The 22845-nt window shown below is 34.8% G+C and overlaps 1 protein-coding gene across 2 annotated transcripts in view; it reads right to left on the reverse strand.

Moving 5' to 3' along the window:
• Positions 1-657: 657 nt before the first annotated feature.
• The window catches only part of UGDH (UDP-glucose 6-dehydrogenase), a 44887-nt gene continuing 22699 nt past the window's right edge, over positions 658-22845 (reverse strand). For both annotated transcript variants that reach the window (XM_037829613.1, XM_037829612.1), the window contains exons 3-12: positions 18793-18894; positions 12185-12385; positions 11878-12075; positions 11258-11405; positions 9831-9925; positions 7658-7788; positions 7264-7397; positions 6692-6783; positions 6469-6579; positions 658-1905 (exon numbers count right to left, since the gene is read on the reverse strand). In XM_037829613.1, coding sequence (XP_037685541.1) covers positions 1795-1905; positions 6469-6579; positions 6692-6783; positions 7264-7397; positions 7658-7788; positions 9831-9925; positions 11258-11405; positions 11878-12075; positions 12185-12385; positions 18793-18894 — 1323 coding nt within the window. In that variant the 3' untranslated portion in view covers positions 658-1794. The remainder of the gene's footprint in view (positions 1906-6468; positions 6580-6691; positions 6784-7263; positions 7398-7657; positions 7789-9830; positions 9926-11257; positions 11406-11877; positions 12076-12184; positions 12386-18792; positions 18895-22845) is intronic.

A 22845-nucleotide genomic window follows, 5' to 3' on the forward strand; every position in this document is an offset into this window, starting at 1 on the left:
TTTAATTAAAAAATTTTAAATAAAAACCTTATAAACTTTTTTTTAAACATGGTCTTTAATTCTCCAGATAAAGAAAAGGCTCAATTTTTTAGGTTATCATCCTGCAACTTTTTACACAAAGGTTCCAAATTGTCATGTTAAAGTTAGTTCCCTGCTCAGTTACTGGTTGTTTTTTTTTTTTTTTTTTTTTTCCAAACAGGAGACAAACAATTACAAACAAGTTCCAAGTTCCTTTATCTTTTAATCAGTAATTATATTTTATACATACTTATTTGTTCTTCAGTCACTGGCACTGAAACATCCTGCAAATTAAAGCAAGTGACTAATTCTATCTTCTTTAGCAAGACATCTTCGGGTTGTAATCCACTTTTCCTAGAATATGAACTTATTAAACAGACTCCAAGAATATTTTCAAGAAGAAATGTAAAATAAACTTCTTTTACTAAACTCGTCCTCACTTTGAAGGCTTACAAGTAAGTTCCTCAGCTTATGTACAAACATTCTTGAATTTGAAGATAATTCCCTCCCTTTCTTGCATCATTTGAGAGAATGATGTAATATCCTTTTCTCAAAAAAGGAGTAAATTTTTTCCCTTCTAATGTCAGACTATCATGACTCATTATTACTTGTCCCTTTACACAAAATACACCCACACAGTTGTTGATGCAAAGTATGTTTTATTTCTTTGTTTGGTATCTATACAGATGTCTCTATCTTCTTATTGAACTGTGAAATTCCTAAAGGATGAGGACTGTTTTTGTTTAACTCAGTTTGTACACACTCAGCAGAGCCAAGTAAACAGAAGAGAAAAAATTGCAAATACAAAAATCAACAACAGACTCTACAAATACATAATTTGTAAAATCTACTTCTTTAAGGTCGTAAATGAGATCATATTGTTCTTACTGAAGAAAAAAGGGAAAAATTACAATTAACAATAGAAATAAAAATGCAAAGGCAAGGCAACAATTTTTTTGGCTCTTGGACTAAAAATTAATGATCATGAGGAAAACCAAGAAATAAAAGGGAGAAAAATAGATCATACTACTGATTTTCTCTTTAAAAAAAATGCCTTTTAATCATATTTGGATTGATTGGAAATGTACAATGATGATCTTTTGGGGGCTAAAAAAAGCAACAATGACACAGCTCACTAAAACAAAAGAAGCAAGGGAACTCTAACCAGACTATACTTGTATGGTTATTTCTAAAATGGAAGCACAGGAAAAATGTTCAATAAAGCACAAAAAGGCCCCATCCTGTCCTTTGCATGCTCCTTCTCAGCTCAGAGATCACAAGAGGCCTAGGAAACACCTTTACCCAATTAAACCAGAAATCTGTAAGTTTCCATGATATTTTCTGAAAGGTCAACATGATAAAGATTAACAGGATTTAGCAGAGCAATTTCATGTCCTCAAAAAACATATTAAACTGATGACCAGAAAAATGAAGCATGCCTTTCCTTTTACAATGTGACACTAAAGTGCTGCTTATGGACATTCTGTAAAGAAAAGATTGTTTGAAGTTTAATTTTTATTTCACAAAATTGACACCATTAAAGCCAACATGATTATATTCCATCCAATAACTGAGGTAATAATATTATAAAAATATGTAAAAAAATTCTAGATTCAAAATTACTAGATATGCTAACACCCATATAGCTAGTATAAATTTGATTATTAAAAAAATAATTTTGTTTCCTTAAAAACACTTGGCTTGTTTACCATTTAATATCAGATAGATATTTGTTATCCTGAAGTACCAAGAAAATACAAATAAAAACAGCGATGTCTATACTTTGGGTTTCTTGTTAGGTGGATCCTGAAGACTAAATTTTGGAATTTCACCAGAAGGAGCATATGGAATTCTCTTTGAAGACACCTTTTTGCCAATTGTTTCAATCTTTAACAAAAAAAAAAAAAAAAAAAAAAATTAGAAAAACAATTATTAATAACTATAACATAAATGTAAGATCTCCATGATGTAGTGTTTTAAGGGGAAAAACCTAGATTATTTTTTCTTTTTAAAGGCAGGAAAAGTTTCTCACATTATCTGGATTGCTGTGGTATCCTTGGTTCCTTCATTATTTTTTATGTTTTTGGAGTCAGTCTACATTCTACTTTCATATTCATATCTAGACACACTCATTCCTGCCACTCCCACCACCAGACACTCTCAGAGAATCTTATGCCACTACAGTTCTAGTAGCATTTATGAAAGCACATAACAGACCAGATTCCAGTTAGTTCATATTCTCTCTCACACTCTATTCTCATTTCCATTTCCCTTATTCTAAAAAATTTGTATAAACAGTAATAGCATAGTTTTTAAGAGTTCAGGCTACTTAGAATCTTGACTCTCAACTGTGCTTCCTAAACTCCCTAGGTCTTTTTTTTTTTTTTTGACTTTTTTATATTTTTTATTGTGAAACATAACATATATACAGAAAAGTGATAACTTTCAAAGTACAATTTACAAGTAGCTATAGAGCAAATTTCAAAGAATGTTATGTGCTGCAATTCCACAATTTCAGTTATTTCCTTCTAGTTATTCTAATACCCTAGAATATAAAAAACAATTACATGAAGATTCAGTATTCATTATCCTTTGTTACATCCTCTCTTGTCTGTTGCTACTCCTCCCTTTCATTTCATCACTGTCTCAATCTTCAGGGATATCAAATTTGACTTTAAGGCAAGAAATATTTCTAGAAACAAAGAGGGAAACTCATAATGATAACATGGGTGATTCATCAGGAAGATGTAACAATTATAGATGTGTGCATCTAATCATGGAGCCCCTACATCGTGAAACAAAAACTGACAGAACTGAAAAGAGAAATAAACAATGCAACAATTGCAGAGGTTTTAATATCTCTAATAACTGATAAAAACTAGAAATTCAGCAGGGAGATAGATACAAAAAAACACTCTCAAACAACTTGATTTACTAACATTTATAGAACACTCTACTCAGTGGAAGGCATTTTTTTTTTTTTAACACACACAGAACACTAACAAGACAGACTAATGCTAAACCAAGAAATGCTTTCAATAAATTTTAAAATATTTGAGTATGTTCTCTATATGCAGTGGAATCAAATTAGAAATCAGTAACAGAAAGGAATTAGGGAAATTCCCAAATATTTGGAAATTAAACAGCATACATTTACATAACCTATTAGTCAAAAAAGAAATCACAGGGGCAATTAGAAATTACCTTGAACTGAGTGGGAACAAAAACAAAACAGCAAAAACTGATGAAATGTAGCTAAAGCAGTGCTGAGAGGGAAATATATAGCTTTATATTACAATAAAGTCTCATAAGAGTAATTTAATATTTCACCTGAAGAACTAGAAAAATAATAGCAAACTAACACCAAACAAGTAGAAGGAAGGAATTCGTAATGAACAGAGGTCAATCAATGACATACAAAACAGAAACATAATAGAGAAAATCAATGAAAACAAATGTGCTCTTTGAAAAGATCCAAGAAATTAAGTGTTAGACTTGATGATCCATGGGGAAAAAAGAGAGAGAGAAAAGACGAAGATCACAAAAATCAGGAATGAGAGGGGGGAATACCACTAATAACCCCAGAGAAATTAATAGGATGATAATATAATGGGTAACTATATGCCCACAAACTAGACAATTTGGATGAAATAGCCAAATTCCTGGAAAGACATAAATCACCAAAAGTATCACAAGAAGAAAGAGAAACAAGTAAAGGTGTTGAATGAGCAACTAAAAATATTGCTACAAGCAAAAGCCTAAGGCCAGATAGCTTTACTGGTGAATGTAATCAGATATTTAAAGAAGAAATAATACCAAGCCTATGCAAACACTTTCAGAGGGAACATTTCCAACTCATTCTTTGAAGCCAGTATTATCCTAACAACAAAGCTAGGAAAAGACATTACAAGAAAAAAATATTACAAACCAATATCCTCATGAACACAGGTCCAAAAAAGCCTTTAAGAAAATATTAGGAAAACAAATTTAGCAACATATAAAAAGGATTACAAAGTAAGACTGATTAGGATTTATCTCTGGAATGCAAGGTTCATTTAATATCTGAAAATAGATTAATGTAATATACCATATTAACAAACAAAGGAAGAAGAACCATATGATCATCTCAATAGATGCAGAAAAGGCATTTGATGAATTCAACATCCACTCATGCCAATAAACAACAATGATGACACAGCAGCCAATATTTATTAAGTAGTAACCCGATGCCACTCTGTGCAAGTGCTTTTTATTTAGATAAACTGCCTGAAAATCTCACAGGTAAAAAAATGGCAATTATCACTTGAACCTAGACCAGTCTGATACCAGAGCCTATGATTTTAAATGCTACATTCTACTGAAAGAGCAAGGTGTTTTCAGATTGAAGATTTATTAAAGTCTCCAGAATTCACTGTTGATAGACTCAGATACAATTTGTAAACTGAAAGACTTTTTCCAGTTTGCAGCTCATTAGGCTTCTACCAAAAAAAAAAAAAAAAAGTATTGACAGGATCAGAGATGGGAAAATAGGAATATACTGAGAAATTATCCTAATAGAAAAGGTACATGGAAAACACTTCTTATGAACCGGGGTCCCTAGGTCTTTTTTTTAGCTCACTAAAAGGGTTGTGGTAAGGATTAAATTAGATAAGGTGCTTAGCACAGTGTATGGCATACAGTCAATAGCCTTCAATAAATGGTAGTCAATTTTTATTTTGCATATTGCAATTTAAACTTTTTTCCATATATCCAAAATCATCAATCTTTAAAGACACTGCTTCTTTAACAGTCCTAAGTTCACCTTTCCTCCACAGCAGAAGTAAATCTACTACTCAATTTTCATTTAAATTCTTTTGAATTGAGATTTAATTCCAACAAATACCATGAAGGAAGGGCTTGTACTTTGTATTAATTAATTGTTTTATTAAGCAATTTAAAAATTCTTTTTATTTAGAGATTCCAATTCTGTATTTTTTGTTTGTTTGTTTTGTGTTTTTTTTTTTTTAATTTCTACTACATTTATAAGAACTCAAACTCATTTTAAACTTGTATCTCTATATATCTTCTCCCTTGGATTAGTAAAACAGGATTAAAGAAAATGTGTCTAGGCTTTGCAAATAAACTTTAAAAAAATTACATACCTGAGTTTGAATCAAGACTGAGAAAACATTCATGTTGTTATTCACTAAGGAAGGGAGGACAGAAGAGCTCCCAAGGTCCTTGCATTGGGAGTGTTAACAGACAAAGATGCCATCTGATTCTTGTTGCAAGCAAATCTCTCAAGAATGAGAAATGGGCACTGAATTCTACATAAGAAGGGATCTTCAACAAGTCAGTGAGGTTAAGAGAACTAGGTGAGAAATTTCTCAGTGGAAGAGGATGCCTTATTAGTACCTCTCCAAGACAGCTGGTGCTGAACAGAAACTTACAACTAGCTGCCTCCCTGCTCAGCTTGGGGACTACGCTGACAGCAATCTCCTGGTGTATTTCTTTATCCTTATTAACACTTTTGGGATCTTTGGTAGAACTGAAATAGATATAATGTATAAATGCACTGTTCTGGGTAACCATAACATTCCATAATTAAGTGACAAATTTTGATTTAGAAGAGGATACTACTTTTTTTTTTTTTTTAGCTCCCATGCATTTCATCCAGACCTCTAACAACACTGGGACAGTACAGGATGAACACCTGCTGACTGAACAAGGACCCTTTCCTTCTCTGAGCACCTAGTGATGGGTGTGGTGGCTAGCAGTCCCATGTGAGGATGTGGGTGCTCTTCCTGAGGCTGAACACCTCCTCAATCAGCACCACAATCATACCTCACCCTCTGTCAAATCCAATTTGGATAAGAAAAGACTAGAAAGGGAATTGGGTCTGTTGTGAATAATAACTTTTCTTACTAATAATGTGATAATAGCTGGTTATATACAGTGCTGATAACTTTGTACTTTTTAAAATACAATCATATATATTTTCTAACTTAATCTTCATGCTATGAGGTAAGGCAGGAAACATTTGTCTCTAAATGATAGGAAACTTATGACTTCCTAGAGACTGTGTAAGGGAGACCAACTCTAGAATGACCTTTAGATCGATCAGAAATGTCGGGAAGGAGTAGAATAGCTACAAAAATTCCACAGAGACCTCCCAGAGAACTGATGTGGTGTTCCAGAGCTATGTCATGTTTAAATAAGAAAATATTAAAATTCTAAAACTCAAAGCCATTAAAAAGCAATTGACTGTTCTTTCTGATGTAAGGAAAATAATGTTCAGAGATAGCCTGTGGTGATGAACACATAACTATGTTATCATACTGTGGACAGTGGATTGTATACCATGGATGATTGTATGGTGTGTGAATGTATTTCAATAAAACTGAATTTAATTAAAAAAAAAAAGCAATTGACCGAACAAACAAAACTAAAACAGTCCAGGATCATGATTACCTGGAAGCCAATAGTTTGTAGTTCATTGTGGAGCCCATCCAAGACACGTCGTCCATCAAAGATAAAAGCTGGTTTCAGCATTTTTTTATGAATGCGTTCATAATCCAATTCCTGTACAGAAAGCCATAGGAACAATTAGAACACATACATGAGCACATATTCAATCCCAACTGATACCAGAACACCTCTAGAATTTTTCTTAATATCATTTCTGTCACCTCACCTTAAACATGTCCCACTCAGTGCAAATAACCACTGCATGGGCACCGTCACATGCTTCATATGGATCCTTGGAAATGGTCACAAGTCGAGACACTATAACAATAACAAAAATTTGGCAACAAGAAAGGAGTTATTTGAAATTACACATCTTAACATTATCATTGTAGAAGAAGGAGTTCAGGGTCTCTATAACTCGTTTCAATGTGGAGATTCTTAGTCCCCAGCTCATGCTGAAATCAAACATTGACAGAAGTGGAACAGTCTGATTGAAGTGCAAGAGGGGGTTATGATGAGGGTTCCTGAGCACCCCCAACCTTGTCCCAGAAGCATCTCCTTGGAACCTCTGGGGCTTTATGGACTATGCTGAAAAAAAATCATTTGAATAACCCACAGTTGATCACTTCAAATCAAAGTAGATGAAACAATGCTTAAGAGTTTAATCTTAGAGAAATTAGGCTGAAAGAGGGCCCATCAATGATATAAATGATGAAAGATGAACAACCAAAGATTTCTAGAGAACAAACAAGTTTTGGGGCCCATACTCAAAGCAATTCTTGACACCTAAAGCCTTACCTTGGTCATCCTCTGAAACACCTGGTTGAGAAAGATCCACAACGATTTGTTCCCTTGGTACTTTTGGATCATATACATGGAGGTGTGCACCTTCATCCATCAAATATTTGCTAATATATATACTCGAAGATTCTCTAAATGAAAAAAGAAATCAGTATTGCTAAGCTTTTAAAAATAATTATACTTTAATACCTGGGGAGTTTAAGATTCTACTTCTTAATTTGACTGAGTGGTGAGGATATGGATGCTCACTTTAATTCACTTTATTTTTATTCTTTATAGTATACATGCATGCACACACACACATACATACACACACCAACCAAATAATCAGGATAAGATGAGAAGTTAACATACTATCAAAGAGGGTTGAAATATTTTAAAGAACTGATACCTTGTATCACCAGTGTCCTTTTTGAATGCAAACCCCAAAATAGCTATCTTCTTATCAGTCACTGTATTAAACAGACTGTCTATAATCCGGGAAGCAAACCTCCTTCTCTGATAGTCATTCATGTCTATGACCTGAAATTACACGTACAGTTGTGCAATGATCAGTTAAAAGTGATGCAGCCTATGGCATACATTACTCACAGTTTTATGATAAGTGTAAGCATAAAACTTATATGCTTTTATGAATACAAGTCTTACAAATTAACAGAAGGCAAAAAATTCACATCTTGTGTGTCTATAGATTAAAAAAAAAAAGAACTGCAACCTACTCCTTAAAGCCATCCTGAAAATTTTGCTTTCATTTGGCTTAACTTCTCATGAAGCAGGGTGATATTGAAGCAAAAATGCAGAGCACAGCTCAGGTTAAACCGTAAGAGCATTTGAGGTCCAACTAACAGACTAGCTTAAATAAGATAAATAAAAAACAGTATTCTCCTTAGTCAATGTTTTCAAGCCCTGTGAAAGCAAAGCTGCAAGCAATCAAACCCCCAAAACCCCAAAGTAGTTGCTGATATGCTTACCCCTTTGCCTCCACAATACTCTACTCCTCAACAAAATTGAGTCCAAGTATAGAAAATGGGAACAAACAATGCACAGAGTGACAGCTGCCTCTCGATAGCCCATAACCACCAAGAACATTTGACAAGATTCTTAACTAAATGTTGTAAGAGTAAGAGTCTCTGATCACCTATCTGTTACTTTCCCAAGAGTTTATAAGCAAGACTTCAGGTTGGTAACAGGTTGAGGGTAAGGATAACGAGTTTTTGTTTCTGCCCTTTTTTATTTAAGACATTATGCTTCTAGGAGCCACATCTTACTCCAAGAGCATGGAAAATGAGCCCCAAGTGCTGCAAATCAAGTCTTTATCTTCATTTTCCCCAAGATGAACAGTAAGATAAAACCATCATGGTGGATTGAATCAAACAACACTAAAAGTGTACGATGCCCTAAAAAATGTGCATTTCCTTAGACTGCCATCCTCATCTATTGCTAAAATCTGAAAACTTACAAAGTCAGGGGAAAAATATGTGGGAAAGGCATGTATACTGGCTGATAACTTGAGCAAATTATTTAATGTCTCTAAACCTCAGTTTCCTGATCTACAAGTGGGGACAACATTAGTGATGAGGACTAAATGAAATAATGCATTCAAAGTGCCTAGAAAAGTGCCTGGCACATTGTAAGCACTCAATAAGTGTTACTTCTACTTCCTAGAGCTCATTCAATGTTTCCATTTTGGGACAGCTCTCTTATTTTAGCTTTGCGAATCTGAAAGGACAAAACAAGAACCATCACATGTAAACCACTTGAAAGCATTGCAATATACAGGTTCTTCCACTGTTTTGATTTTATGCCTTTCAAGAATAATAATAGTTCTTGCTCTACTCTGTAGCGTAGTTTGGAGCTATGTGCCCCAGAAAAAAAATGTTCTTAAACTCAATCCTTTCTGTGAGTATGAACCCACTGTAAGTAGGAACTTGTAATGAGATTACTTCAGTTAAGGTGTGTCCCACCTCAGTCAGGATGGGTCTTAATCCTATTATTGGAGTTCTTTATAAGCGGAATGAAAGGCAGACACACAGAGAGAAAGCCAGAGGGAACAGCCAGAAGTTGAATACCAAAGAGAACCCAGGAGAAAAGCGAGAGGCCAGGAGAGGCCATCATGTGCACAACTATATGAAAGAGAAGCCAAGGAGCAAAGATCACTGGCAGCCAGTTCCAGAATGCCAGTCTTTGGGAAGAAAGCACTGTCTTGATGACACCTTGATTTGGACTTTTTCCCAGCCTCAAAACTGTGAGCCAATGAATTCCCATTGTTTAAGCCAACCCATTGCATGGTATTTGCTTGAGCAGCCAAGGAAAACTGAAACACTCTGGGGGCAAATTTAGTTATAATGTTAGAATACTGGTTTATCAGAAACTACGGTCACAGTTGCTTAGTAAAAGAGACAAATTAAAAACACAGAAGACCAATAAATAAACCTAAAATAAACAAACTGAATATAATAATGCTTGAGTTCCTGGAATAAATTAATCTTATCAAAAACATTTCAGAAAGTGTGACATCTTTAATTAGAAGGTAATCAAAAGTTGTTGACTATAAATAATAATACCTGCTGCCAATAACGAGCTACTTCAGGCAAATTCAGAGCCTCACAGAGATAAACTAAATTCAGAACATCTTTTTGAAAGCAGCTCCCACCAAAACCTGAAGAAAAAGTTAAAAATGACAATATTTTCATTTAAGAAACAGATAACTGAATCACATGACAAACTTATCACACTAACTCAAAGGGCCTAATGCCGGGATTTTTAATAAAATTCAAATATCAGAAAATTAGTGGGGTTTATAAATGGTGTGAAATTGCATGCAATTAATCAATTAAGTAATTTCCAAATAATTTTCTAGCTAAATTTTAGTATAGCTACATTCACCTTTTTTGTTTTCTTTCATCTTCTACTTTTTTCTCATTCATCCAGTATCACTACCTTGTATCTCTTACTCTAGCACAGGGCTTAGCAAACTTTTACAGTAAAGAGCTAGATAGTAAATATTTTAGCCTTTGAGGGCCACACAGTCTCTGTCACAATTATTCAACTCTGCTGTTGTAGCTCAAAAGCAGCCACAGACAATATGTATCCAAATGGGCATGGCTGTGTTCCAAAAAGCTCTATTTGCAAAAAGCAGCTGTGGTCTGGATTTGGCTCAAGGGCTATGATTCGCCCACGTGCTCTGGTACAATGCAGTATACAGTGAGAGCTGGGTGGGCTCTGGAGTCAGAAACACCTGGCCATTCACTAGCTACATGACTACAGGCAAGCTGCAAAAATTTCCCTGAGTCTCAGACATCTCTAAAAAGGAAATACTGGCAGCTTCCTAATAGTTTAAAAGGATTAAATGAGATACAGCAAGTGCTAGTACAGAAACTGGCACACAATATGCCTTCAGTAATCAGCTATTTTTATTAAATGGTAGCTAGACCATCAAAAAGAAATATAAAAAATGCCAGGGAACCAGTAGCAGGAGATGGTGTAGGACCTGAGAAATACCGGAAGAGCTGCCCATGGCCCAATCTGTAAGACTCTATGCACCTTTACAACAACCTTATTTGTTTAGATCCAAAAGTATTTCACCGGGCTGCATTTCCAAAAGTATTATTAGTAGGAAAAGCAAACAAAAGGGAAATTTTTCTACTTGCTTAAATAAGCTACTAATTGAGTTACTTCAATTAGTAGTAATTAGTAGTAATTAGTTTTAAATTAGAAAAAATAGAAGAGTCTCCCAAACTCTTTCTAAACATTCTAACTATACTGTCTTATTACTCCTAAAATACTGACCTATGTTTCTCCTACCTAATTAGTCAGTAATTATTAAAACAATGTAAATAACTATTGCCTCACTTAAAAAGTCACTGGTAGGATGAAGGCCGTATGTATAATGGATTTTTTTTTTAAGGGTGTTAAGTTACACAAAGATTTCCTTGAAGTTGGTGACCCAGCTGAACACACCCACTGTATTTAGAGAAAATTTTCAATTTACCAACACTGGCTTTCAGAAACTTATTTCCAATTCTCTGGTCCATTCCAATGGCTGTTGCTACCTCTTCTACATCAGCTCCTGTTGCTTCACATAGTGCACTTATAGAGTTAATGCTGCTGATTCTTTGGGCAAGAAAAGCATTTGCCGCCTTTAAAAAAAAAGGAAAAGTAGGATGAACTAAAATAGCAATTTTATATATCAGGATCATATTTCATCAAGTTGATGCAAATTACTGAGAAATGTAAAGGATATTGAGGAGCTCAGTTTGAGGCAATGAATGGGTTTATAAGGGAAAGTTTTAAATTAGAAAAAATAGAAGATTAAGAAAATGGGTGAAAGAAGGGAAAGAGTAATGAAAAACAAATTATTATTTGAATGTTTCCCTTCATTTTATATCACATTTTATTAAACTTTTAGAATTTCCAGAATATTTCATACCTTGATATTTAATCCCCCCTTGTGAAAATCATTTTAAAATTTCAATGGACAAGAAAAGTTTAAAAATTAAAAAAGCATAGCCTTTTATTAATATTAAGAAAGTATCTGTGTAGCTTATCAGGTATAAGAGACAGAAGTGTTTAGCTTTAAATTTATTGGAGAGTTGAATGCTGTATACCAACCAGTTTGGAAAGTTCTGAAGACCAAGTATTAGTGGTGAGGATCTTTTCTCTGGGAACCCAGTGCTCATACACAGCACACAGTGCCTGCACAGCTCTCTGGCCCTCTGGGGTTTCATCTCCCCCAATCAGTACTCTGTCTGGGTTCTTTAGGTCCTTGATGGCTGTCCCCTCTGCCAAGAACTCAGGGTTGGACAGCACCTAGAATCCCAATGCAAAGGAAAATGTTAAGCTAAAATTAATGATGGGCAACTTTAAGGCATCAATATTCACATAAGAAGAACCAGTCTTAATGCTTCCCTCTTCATACCTGTAAGTTCAAGTTGGGTTTTGTGTTTGCGTCAAATATGCGACGGATACTTTCTGCTGCCCGCACAGGAACTGTGCTTTTCTCAGTCACAATTTTGTACCCATGTGAGTTTTGTACAATGCGTCTAGCACAAGCTTCAATGTACTTCAGATCTGCTGCCCGGCCTTTCCCCATTCCATAGGTTTTTGTTGGAGTGTTCACCTGATGAAAGAATAGGAGATAAAGAACAGAGTACCTGTGAGATATCCAGTGATTTCAGAATACACCCTGGATCACCAATCAACTCATCAAGTGGGAATTAACTACCATCAGTAGCCCCGATTTAGCCCTCTGTCGGTTATATGGAAATAATGCACTTTACAAATATAATCAACAACTTGATTCTGTAGCATCTGGAGAACTCATTCAATAATCTTTTTTTTAAAGCTACTATATTTAGTCTTCCAATCTATGAACATGGTATGAAACAAGGTCTTCCTTGTTTCCTTTAAGGAATTTTTTGTAGTTTTCTGTGTAAAGATCTTTTATGCCCTTGGTTAAATTTATTACTAAATATTTGATTGTTTTGGTTGTTATTGTAAATAGAATTTTTTCCCTTTATTTCCTCCTTAGATTGCTCCTTACTAGTGTATAGAAATACTACTGATTTTTGTGCATTGATCCTGCCATATTACTGTAGTATTGGGAAAAAATATGGAATTAAACTTCCATACCTGGGGAATTTCTGATTTTCTCACAAGCACTGGGGATTACCAACTTAACAAGCTAAGCCCTCAATCTTGGGGTTTGCACTTATGAAACTTATTTCTGCAGAGGAGAAGCTAAGGCTACTTATAAGTATGCCTAAGAGTCACCCCCCCCACAGTGAACCTCTTTTGTTGCTCAGATGTAGCCCCTGTCTCTCAGCCAACTCTGCAAATAAACTCACTACCCTCCCCCTACATGGGACATGGCTCCCAAGGGTGTAAGTATCCCTGGCAACATGAAACATGACCCCCATGGATAAGCCTGGCCCTGGCATTGTGGGATTAAAAAAGCCTTCATAACCAAAAGAGGGAAAAGAAATGAAACAAAATAAAGTTTCAGTGGCGAAGAGATTTCAAATAAGAGTCAAGAGGTCATTCTGGAGGTTATTCCTTTTTAGTTTCTAGTGTATTAGAATAACTGGAAGGAAATACCTGAGACTGTCGAACTGCAATGCAGTAGCCTTGATTCTTGATGACTGTGTAACTATATAGCTTTTATGGAGTGACCATTTGATTATGAAAACCTTGTGACTGCCACTCCCTTTATCCAATGTATGGGCAGATGAGTAATAAAATAAAGACAAAAAAATAAATAAATGATGGGGGGGATAAGGCGTATGAGGTGTTTTTTTTTTTTAATTTTTATTTGGAGTAATGAAAATGTTCTAAAATTGATTGTGGTAATGCATGCTCAACCACATGATGATACTGTGAGCCATGATTGTATTCTTTGGATGGATTATGTAGTGTGGGACTATATCTCAATAAAATTGTATTTAAAAGACACCAGTATGCTAAGTGGGGGGAGAAAAGCTATTATATATATGCCAGATACCGTGCCAGGCAGGTACCAAGATAAACCCTGGAGACTTATTTCCATTGCCTGGGAGTGAGAAAACTGTTTCCTAGAGAAAAGGGGACATTCTTATCCACATAAACAGAGGAATTCCTACTGTCAAAAGCCTATGCTCAGACAAGACACATGTATAGAAAGGACGAGGGAGGCCTCTACCCCTTGGCCTGGAGTTATTCTCTAAACTCATTGTATGGATAGGCCCTGAAGGAGAATCCTGGCACAGGTCAATCTACAAAGACTGGGAATGGTGTTTTTTTGTTTGTTTGTTTTCTTTTCTTTTGTTTTTAACTCCTGGCATTCAAAGAAAACCATCTTATAACACTAACTGGATACAAGCTTAGGGAACAGATGCCTCCCAGTCTAAATTCCAGTGATAAAACATTAAAATATCAAAATGTCCAGGTTTCAAAAAAGATTACAAAACACACAAAGAAAGAGAAAGTGATGACCCAAAGAAGATTAAACCATTAAAAACCATCAATGAGGAGGACCAGACCTAAGACATACCCAGCAAAGATGTAAAAAAAAATAGTCCTAAATGTGCTCAATGAACCAAAGGAAAAATAAAGAAATATATAAAAAAAATCAAGAAAATAATATATGAAAACAAAGAGAATGTGACGAGTGAGATGGAAATTATGAAAAGGAACCAAATAAGGCTGAAGGTCACAGTATAAGTAACTCCCAGGAAGAGTTCAACAGCAGATTGGAGCTAGCAAAAGACTGATTCAGCGAACTTGAAGATAACACAACTGAAATCATCCAGACAGAAGAGCAGAAAGAGGAAAGAATGAAGAAAAGTGAACAAAGCCTGGGGAACCTGTGGGACACCATCAGGCATACCAATATATGTATTGTGGGTCACAGAAGGAAAAGAGAGAGAGAGACAGAGGGAGAGAGAATATTCAAAGAAATACTGGCTGAAAACTCCCAAAATTTAATGAAGGACATGAATATATGCATTCAAGATAGTCAACGAACTCCAAACAGGATAAACCTGAATAGACCCATACCATGACAAATTATAATCCAACTATCTAATGCCAAAGATAAAAAGAGAGGTTTGGAAGCTGCAAAAAGAAGCAACATGTCACACACACAGAAACCTCAATAAGATTAAATGCCAATTTCCATATGAAACTAATGAGGCAAAAAGGCAATGGGATGACACATATGAAGTGCAGAAAGCAAAATACTGCTAACCAAGAATTCTATAAAGGCAAAACAAACTGTCTTTCAAAAATGAGGGAGGGCCTAAGATACTCCCAGATAAACAAAGCTGTGGCAGTTCACTACCACCAGCCCAGCCCTACAAAAGTTGCTAAAGAGAATTCTGCAGAATGAAAGGAAAGGACACTAAGCAATAGACTGATGCCATATGAAGAATAAAGATCTCCAGTAAGGGTAACAACATGGGTTAATATAAATGCTAATACTATTGTATTTTTGGTATGTAAGCCCACTTTTTACTTCCTACAGCATCTAAAAGGCAAATGCATAGAATGCAATTATAAATCAATGGTTTGGGACTCATCAAATATAAACATGCAATTTGTGACAAGAACTACATAAAAGTAGGGGGGCGGAGGGGTATAGGAACATAGTGTGTGTATACTATCAAAGTTAAAGTGTTATTTAAGCCAACAAGATTGTTATAGAGTTAGGATGTTAAATGTAAGCCACAAGGTAACTACAAAGAAAATATCAGAGAATATGCAAGCTCATAGAGACAGAAGGTAGAATAGAGGTTGTCAGGGGTGAGGGGCAGGAGGTATAGGGAGTTAATGCATAATAGGTATAGGGTTTGTTAGGGAAGATGGGACAGATTTAGCAATGGAAGTTCATGAGGTTACAGCAATATTTGTGTTTGTGATTAATTCCACTAAATGGTATGGCTGGGAAAGGTTGAGATGGGAAAGTTTATGTTGTAAGTATGTTCCTACAATTAGAAAAAGAAAGAGCAACTAAAGAGGCAATGGCAATTAAACACAATAGTGATCCTGGACAGGATGTAACAAGGGAGGACATAAAACGCTCAAAAAGACATAATTGGGACATATGAAAAGATTGGAATATGGAGTGTAAGTTTCCTATCAATGTTGAATTTCTTAAACTTGGTAACTGCACTTAAGGGGGTTACATAAGTGAACATCCTTGTTCTCAAGAAATGTACAAGGCAGTATTAAGTGTTTAAGGAACACTACATTCAAGTGTTCAGAAAATGGATTGACAAATAGACAGACGGATGGATAAAAAGAAAGATGGATAGATAGAACAACATAGCAAATGTGGCAAAATGTTAAAATTGGTGGACTGGTTACCTTGGGGGATAGCAAGGTATTTGGATTTCTATGTATTATTTTTATAACTGTCCTGAAAGATTGAAAGTAATTCAAAATAAAAAGTTATGAAAAACTGATTCATACATGTGAGTTAAAAAATAAACTGATTCACACAGAATAATATAATATATGGAATTTGCTTAAATCCCACCTGGTGGCAGGAGGAGTAGTAAACGAAACATCAGCCATAATTGTTGAACTTGGAGAATGGTTATATATAAGTTTGATAGTTTCCACAATGAAACCTGAAGAACACAGCAAACAAAAAAACTGATCCAGAGAACAATGGGGACAAGATGTAGACTATGGGTTATACAGTGATAAAGTTAACCCAACACACAAAATAAAAGCTTGGAAAGACGAGGACAACTCAGGATGGATTCATAGGAAGGCAATGAAAGTCAGCTATTTATGCTAAACCACCCTAAGGTAGGATTCTATTGTCTTAAAAGATTTTTTCTAAAAGCCCTTTTTCTTAAAGTAAATAAATAAATAAATAACTCATCTTATTGAGATATAGTCACACACAATACAATCTATCCAAAGTGTAGAATCAATGACTTTCAGTATAATCACAGAATTATGCATCCATCACCACAATCAATTTTAGAACATTTTCATTATTCCAAAAAAATAAACCTCATACCCCTTGGCAGTCACCTCTCAATCTCTCTATCCCTCCCCACCCCTAAATAACCACTAATCTAAGTCTCTCTAAAGACTTATTTTTATTTACATTTATATAAATGGAATCATACAATATATACATTGTATCTGCTTTCTTTCACTTCATTGTTTTTTTTTTAATTAGAGAAGTTGTAGGTTTACAAAAAAAGTCATGTAAAAAAAATACAACATTACCATATACCCTACTGTTGCTAACACTTTGCATTAGTGTGGTACCTTTGTTTCAACTGATGAAAGAACAATGAAATATTACTGTTAACTATAGTCCATAGTTTATATTAGGTGTATTTTTCCCACATACCACCCTATTATTAACACCTTGTAATAGTGTCAAACATTTGTTGTAATTCATGAAAGACATGAAAGAACATTCTTTTTTTTTTTTTTTGCCCTTGTTTTTCTACTCATCCATCCATACACTGGACAAAGGGGAGTGTGATCCACGTGGCTTTCCCAATCACATTGTCACCCCTCATAAGCTACATTTTTATACAATTGTCTTCAAGATTCAAGGGTTCTGGGTTGTAGTTTGATAGTTTCAGATATTTACTGCTAGCTATTCCAATTCATTAGAACCTAAAAAGGGTTATCTATATTGCGCGTAAGAGTGCACACCAGAGTGACCTCTCGGCTCTTTTTGGATTATCTCAGCCACTGAAACTTACTTCATTTCATTTCACATCCCCCTTCAGTCAAGAAGATGTTGAAAGAACATTCTTAGGTTTGCACTGTTAACCACAGTCCAACATCCATCCTCTAGCTTTCCTTCTAATAACACATGACCCAAATTTCTCCTTTCAGCTACATTCACAAATATACTTCAGTGCTGTTAGTTACACTCACAATAATGTGCTATCATCACCACTATACATTTCCAAACATTTACAATCAACCTAGATAGATACTCTGCACAAATTAAACATCAGCTCCCATTCTCCAGCCTGATTCTATCCCCCAGTACCCTATATTCTAGATTCTAATTCTATGAGTTTGATTATAATTATAGTTATAAATATAACTATAAATATATTATAAATTATTATAATTAGTTCATATCAGTGAGATCCTACAATATTTATTCTTTTGTGTCTGGCTTATTTCACTCAACAGAATGTCCTGGAAGTTCATCCATGTTGTCACATGTATTAGGACTTCATTCCTTCTCACACCTGAATAATATTCCATCATATGTATATACTATGTTTTCTTTATCCATTCAGCAGTTGATGGACACTCGGTTGCTTTCATCTTTTGGCAACTGTGAATAATGCCGCTATGAACAATGGTGTGCAAATGTCTGTTGAAGTCCCTGCTTTCAGTTTTTTGGGTATATACCTAGTAGTGGGATTGCCAGATCATATGGCAATTCTATTCTTAGCTTCCCAAGAAAGCACCAAACTATTTTTCACAGAGTCTACACCACTTCACATTCCAACCAGCAGAGAATTAGTGTTCCTATTTCTCCATATCCTCTCCCACACTTGTAGTCTTCAGCTTGTTTAATAGCGGCCATTCTAGTAGGTGTGAAATCATATCTCATTGCAGTTTTGATTTGCATTTCCCTAATCACTAGTGATGGTGAGCATATTTTCATGGGCTTTTTAGCCATTTATATCTCCTCTTTGGAAAAATGTCCATTGAAATCTTTTGCCAGTTTTTAAATTGGATTGTTTATTTTTTTTATCGTTGAGTTATAGGATTTCTTTATATATTCTGGATATTAAAACCTTATCAGATATATGTCTTCCAAATATATTCTCCCATTGAGTAGGCTGCCTTGTTCAATGACCTGAAAGGCTATTTGACCAGATAAATACAGGGTTTGGTATATAGTTAGTGACAACCAAAATTGAATTGGACAACTCTGTACTAAGAAATGTTGTGGCTTAGTATCAATGGATTTATTACTAAAATGCAATGAAACATTTAAATAGATAAGAATACCTTAAAATGCACATAGCACAGGAAATTACTTACAGAAATAAATACAAGGTCAGCTTCTTTAATGGCATCATCAATATTGGTAGAAAAAAAGAGATTCTTTCCTCGACAGGATTCTACAACTTCCTTTAGTCCTGGCTAGAAAATTAAAAAAAGAAAAAGATTTGTACATACAGTTTATCAGTCATATGAAACAACCTAATAGTATAAAATTATATTTGCTAAAAGGGACTGTCTGTGATGTCATAATTTAAATGTTTAAACTTGCTCTCTAATAATACCTTTGTAGAAAAGACAATGATTATACACCAAAGACCATGAGTATACACTAACATTACTAAATAAAACAAAATTGAATTTGTCACAATCAGGGCAGCAGTTCATTTTAATGCTGTGTCATTGTTTATCATGTACCTGACTGTTTCATAATAGTTAACTATTGACTCAAGTATGAAACACAATTATCAGATATTTCAAGGTTCTGTGATTTCAAGCAAACATGAGATTTTGCACTATCATTATGAATGTGGGGTTTTATGGACAATAAGTCAAGTTACACAACTGCTGTGAAATAGTCAATATTTACTCAATGCATACTAAGTGGTTGTCTAAATCCTGTTGTAAGAAACACTCTATTCAAACTTTATTACTTTTTCCCATACAATTTGACAGAAGATATGTTTCTGTTAACAATACTAAGCTGTATAATAATACCTATCAATTATTCTTGCCAAAAAAATAAAATAAATCAAGCCTAAATCTGAACAGACTTCTAAACCTAACTATCAATTTACAGGAAATACAAGATACAGGAGAACAATTTTAAAAACATCATGAGGATTCATGGAACAAAATCTACTGCGAAAATTTCTCCAGGATAAACAACCTGGTTTATTCAACAAATAAACTGAAGAGGTTAAAAAAAAGAGATGGAAATTAAAATATTATGCATTAAAAGACACTTAGATATTGATTGCAATGTACATATCTTATTGGATTCTGACTCAAATAAACTGGGGAGGGGGAGGACATTGATAAGAATTCTTGATATTAAGAAATTATTGTTAATTTCTTAATAGTGGTAATTAATGGTAATGTGCTTATATTTTAAAAATAATTATTATCTTTTAGAGATACATGATGAAATGTTTATGGATGAAATTATAAATAACCCATGATGGTGGTACTTGAGAGGACAGATTGGCCATGTTGATATTGTTGAAACAAGGTGATGGGTACACAGGATTCATTATACTATTTTCTCTGCCTGTTTTATACATTTTTGAAATCTTCTACAATAAAAAGTAAAAACAAAACAAAACAAACCCAAAGCACAGTAGCTTACTCTTCTTGGGGTAGAAGGTTCAAATGATATCCACAATATTAACAAAGTTTAGAAAACAATCTCCATGCAAAGTGAAAGCTATTTTAGGGGCCACAGAGGTCTAAAATTATATCCACAGCAACTCACTTTTCTTCATGGTTGAGGCCTTTTAACATAAATGATTAGATCAAATGTAAAATGTAAATTCAGATTTCCATTAGTTTGATTAAAACATTTAAAATGACAGGAAAAAGATATAAATCACTGCCACCATATATAGTGTCATCAATCATTGTAACTGTTTCCTTGGTTCTTTTAACTAAGTTCTAGAAAATTAGAGTAAAAGGTTATGGAGTTAGAATTTGCAGAGAATAAGATTTGATTTGGTCCTATACGTAAGCTACTAATAGTTAAAGTAACCTAAAATCAGATCAATGAAGAATTTATACTAAGCCTCAATAAGAACTCAAAATGACCAACTACATTGTGTTACAATAAATGGGAGATTTGTGTTTCTAAAATATCTCCAAAACTGATGCAGAAGCAGTTAACAATATGTTTTAACTTTTATCAGACTCATTATGTAATTATCATAATTAGTAGTTAGAATTTATATGGCACTTTTTACTGAAGAACTCAAATCTTTTCATAGGTCAAAATGATCTCTCATTTTACTCAGAAAAAGCAAAGCATATTATCCATTTTGTTTCAGAAATTACTAATATACTGTTTTTTAATGAGTAAAGAAAGTAAAAAAAGCACTAAATATTCAGTGAATATGGTAACTAAAAATAAAATGTTTTAATTGCTGAATATTAAGAGTAGCTACCGTACTATTTTCTGAGTAAAAACTTAGATACCTTATTACCATATTTTATTGAATAGTCATTATTATTTTCCTTATCAGACAGATTGCTTTGGTACTACTTTATGCTAATATAAAAGATACTTTTTTTATTAATATAGTTTTTGCCCATAAAACATAAACCTACGAGATTAGAAAGAATTACAATAAACATTAGTGTATGGACTCTAAGTATATTTAGCTGGGCCTCCAATGCAGCCTGATAAACCTTTTACTTGCTCTCTTCTTTTCCATAAGGTTTTTGCTCTGAACCTTTATATTCTCAAGTTCTTGACCCAATGCCACCCCTTTCACTTTACTTGGAATAACTTAAACCACTCACTAACAAAAAATTGAGACTACAGTGTGTCAGCCATTTTATTTCATATTCCCACCAAAAAAACTGCCTACATCGTTATCCATTCCTAGTTGCATCACTCCAGGAAGAGGCTTTCAAACCAAGCCTTCCACTTTTGCTTTTGATCACAACCTTTTGCTATTTTTCTGGACTTTCATGTATTATCTCCTTTCTTCTTATGTTTTGGACCTTTCCTTTTCCATGGAATTTTTCTACCTTAGCTTATTAACATGCTCAATCCTTTATCATTCATAGAAATAAACAAACAAAATCACTGCCTTTACCCTGTGCCCCTCTCCAGCATCTCTTTATCTCCTTATATATTAAACTTTTTAAAAGGGAAGTCTTACTCTTTTTCTACACTCTCACTTCCTCAATCTCTTACTGTTAATTGCTCTGCCAAAGGTTACAATGACCTCCATACTAACAAAGTTAATGTGTATGTTTCAGTCCTTATCGCTTCTCCATTTGGCACAGTTGACAGCTTACTCAACCACCTAACAAATGTTTATTGAGCACTGAATATGTGCTGGCCACTGTTACTCACTCACTAGTTTCTGGTTCACCCTCTCTGACCAATCATTGCTTCTCTATGGCATTTCCTCCTTCACCACCACCAAACATAAGTGTTTTTCAGGATTCTGTCCTCTCTACATGCTATTCTTGGGAGAGCTCAAACACCGATTTTAACTATACCCTGCATGATTTCTAAATTTACATCTCCAGCCCTCAGTTCTCTGCCTAAACCTTGACATTTATCCAACTGCCTCCTGGACATCTGTTTGGATGTCCCAAGGCCTCTACAACTAAAAATGTCCACACAGAATTCACCATTTCCTCTCCTCTCCTACCACCTCCCCCATTCTTGTATTCCTGATCTTAATGGCCCAGTCACGCACCCAGTCATGCAAACCAGACACCTAATATCATTCTACATTCTTTCTTCTCCTTCATCCTTTTTATATTAAGGTCAATCATCAAGTTCTATTACTTTTTCTTCTAAATATTTCCCTTATTAGTTTTGTGAGTTCCAGAACAGATGGAGTGGGAGGTAGAACAACTCTGAGGAGGATGTACACTTTTAAAAAGCACATTAAATATTATAATTAGGTAACATTTCTCTGTCCGTGACCATGAGTTAAACAATAGTCACCAATAAGAACTTATGGGGAGGGCAGGGCAAGATGGCAGTAGTGAGGTGTACATTTTAGTTACTCTTCCAGGGCAGTATGTACAAAGCCAGGAACCGTGTGGACCAGACACTGCAGAGCAATTTGACTTTGGGCATACTTCATACAACACTCATGGACACATGGAACAGCTGAGGTCGGCAAAATCTGTTAAGTTTTTGCGGCCAGGGGATCCGCTCCCCTCCCTGCCAGGCTCAGTCCTGTGGGAGGAGGGCCATCAGCACTGAGAACGAGGAGGGAGAACTGCAGTGGCAGCCCTTATCAGAAACTCATTCTACTGATCCAACTCCAACCATAGATAGACTGAGACCAGACACCTGAGAATCCAGGAGCAGCCAGCCCGGTGGAGGGTAGATAGTGATAGCAAAAACAG

Source organism: Choloepus didactylus, chromosome 3 (assembly GCF_015220235.1).
Source record: "Choloepus didactylus isolate mChoDid1 chromosome 3, mChoDid1.pri, whole genome shotgun sequence".
NCBI lineage: Eukaryota > Metazoa > Chordata > Mammalia > Pilosa > Megalonychidae > Choloepus > Choloepus didactylus.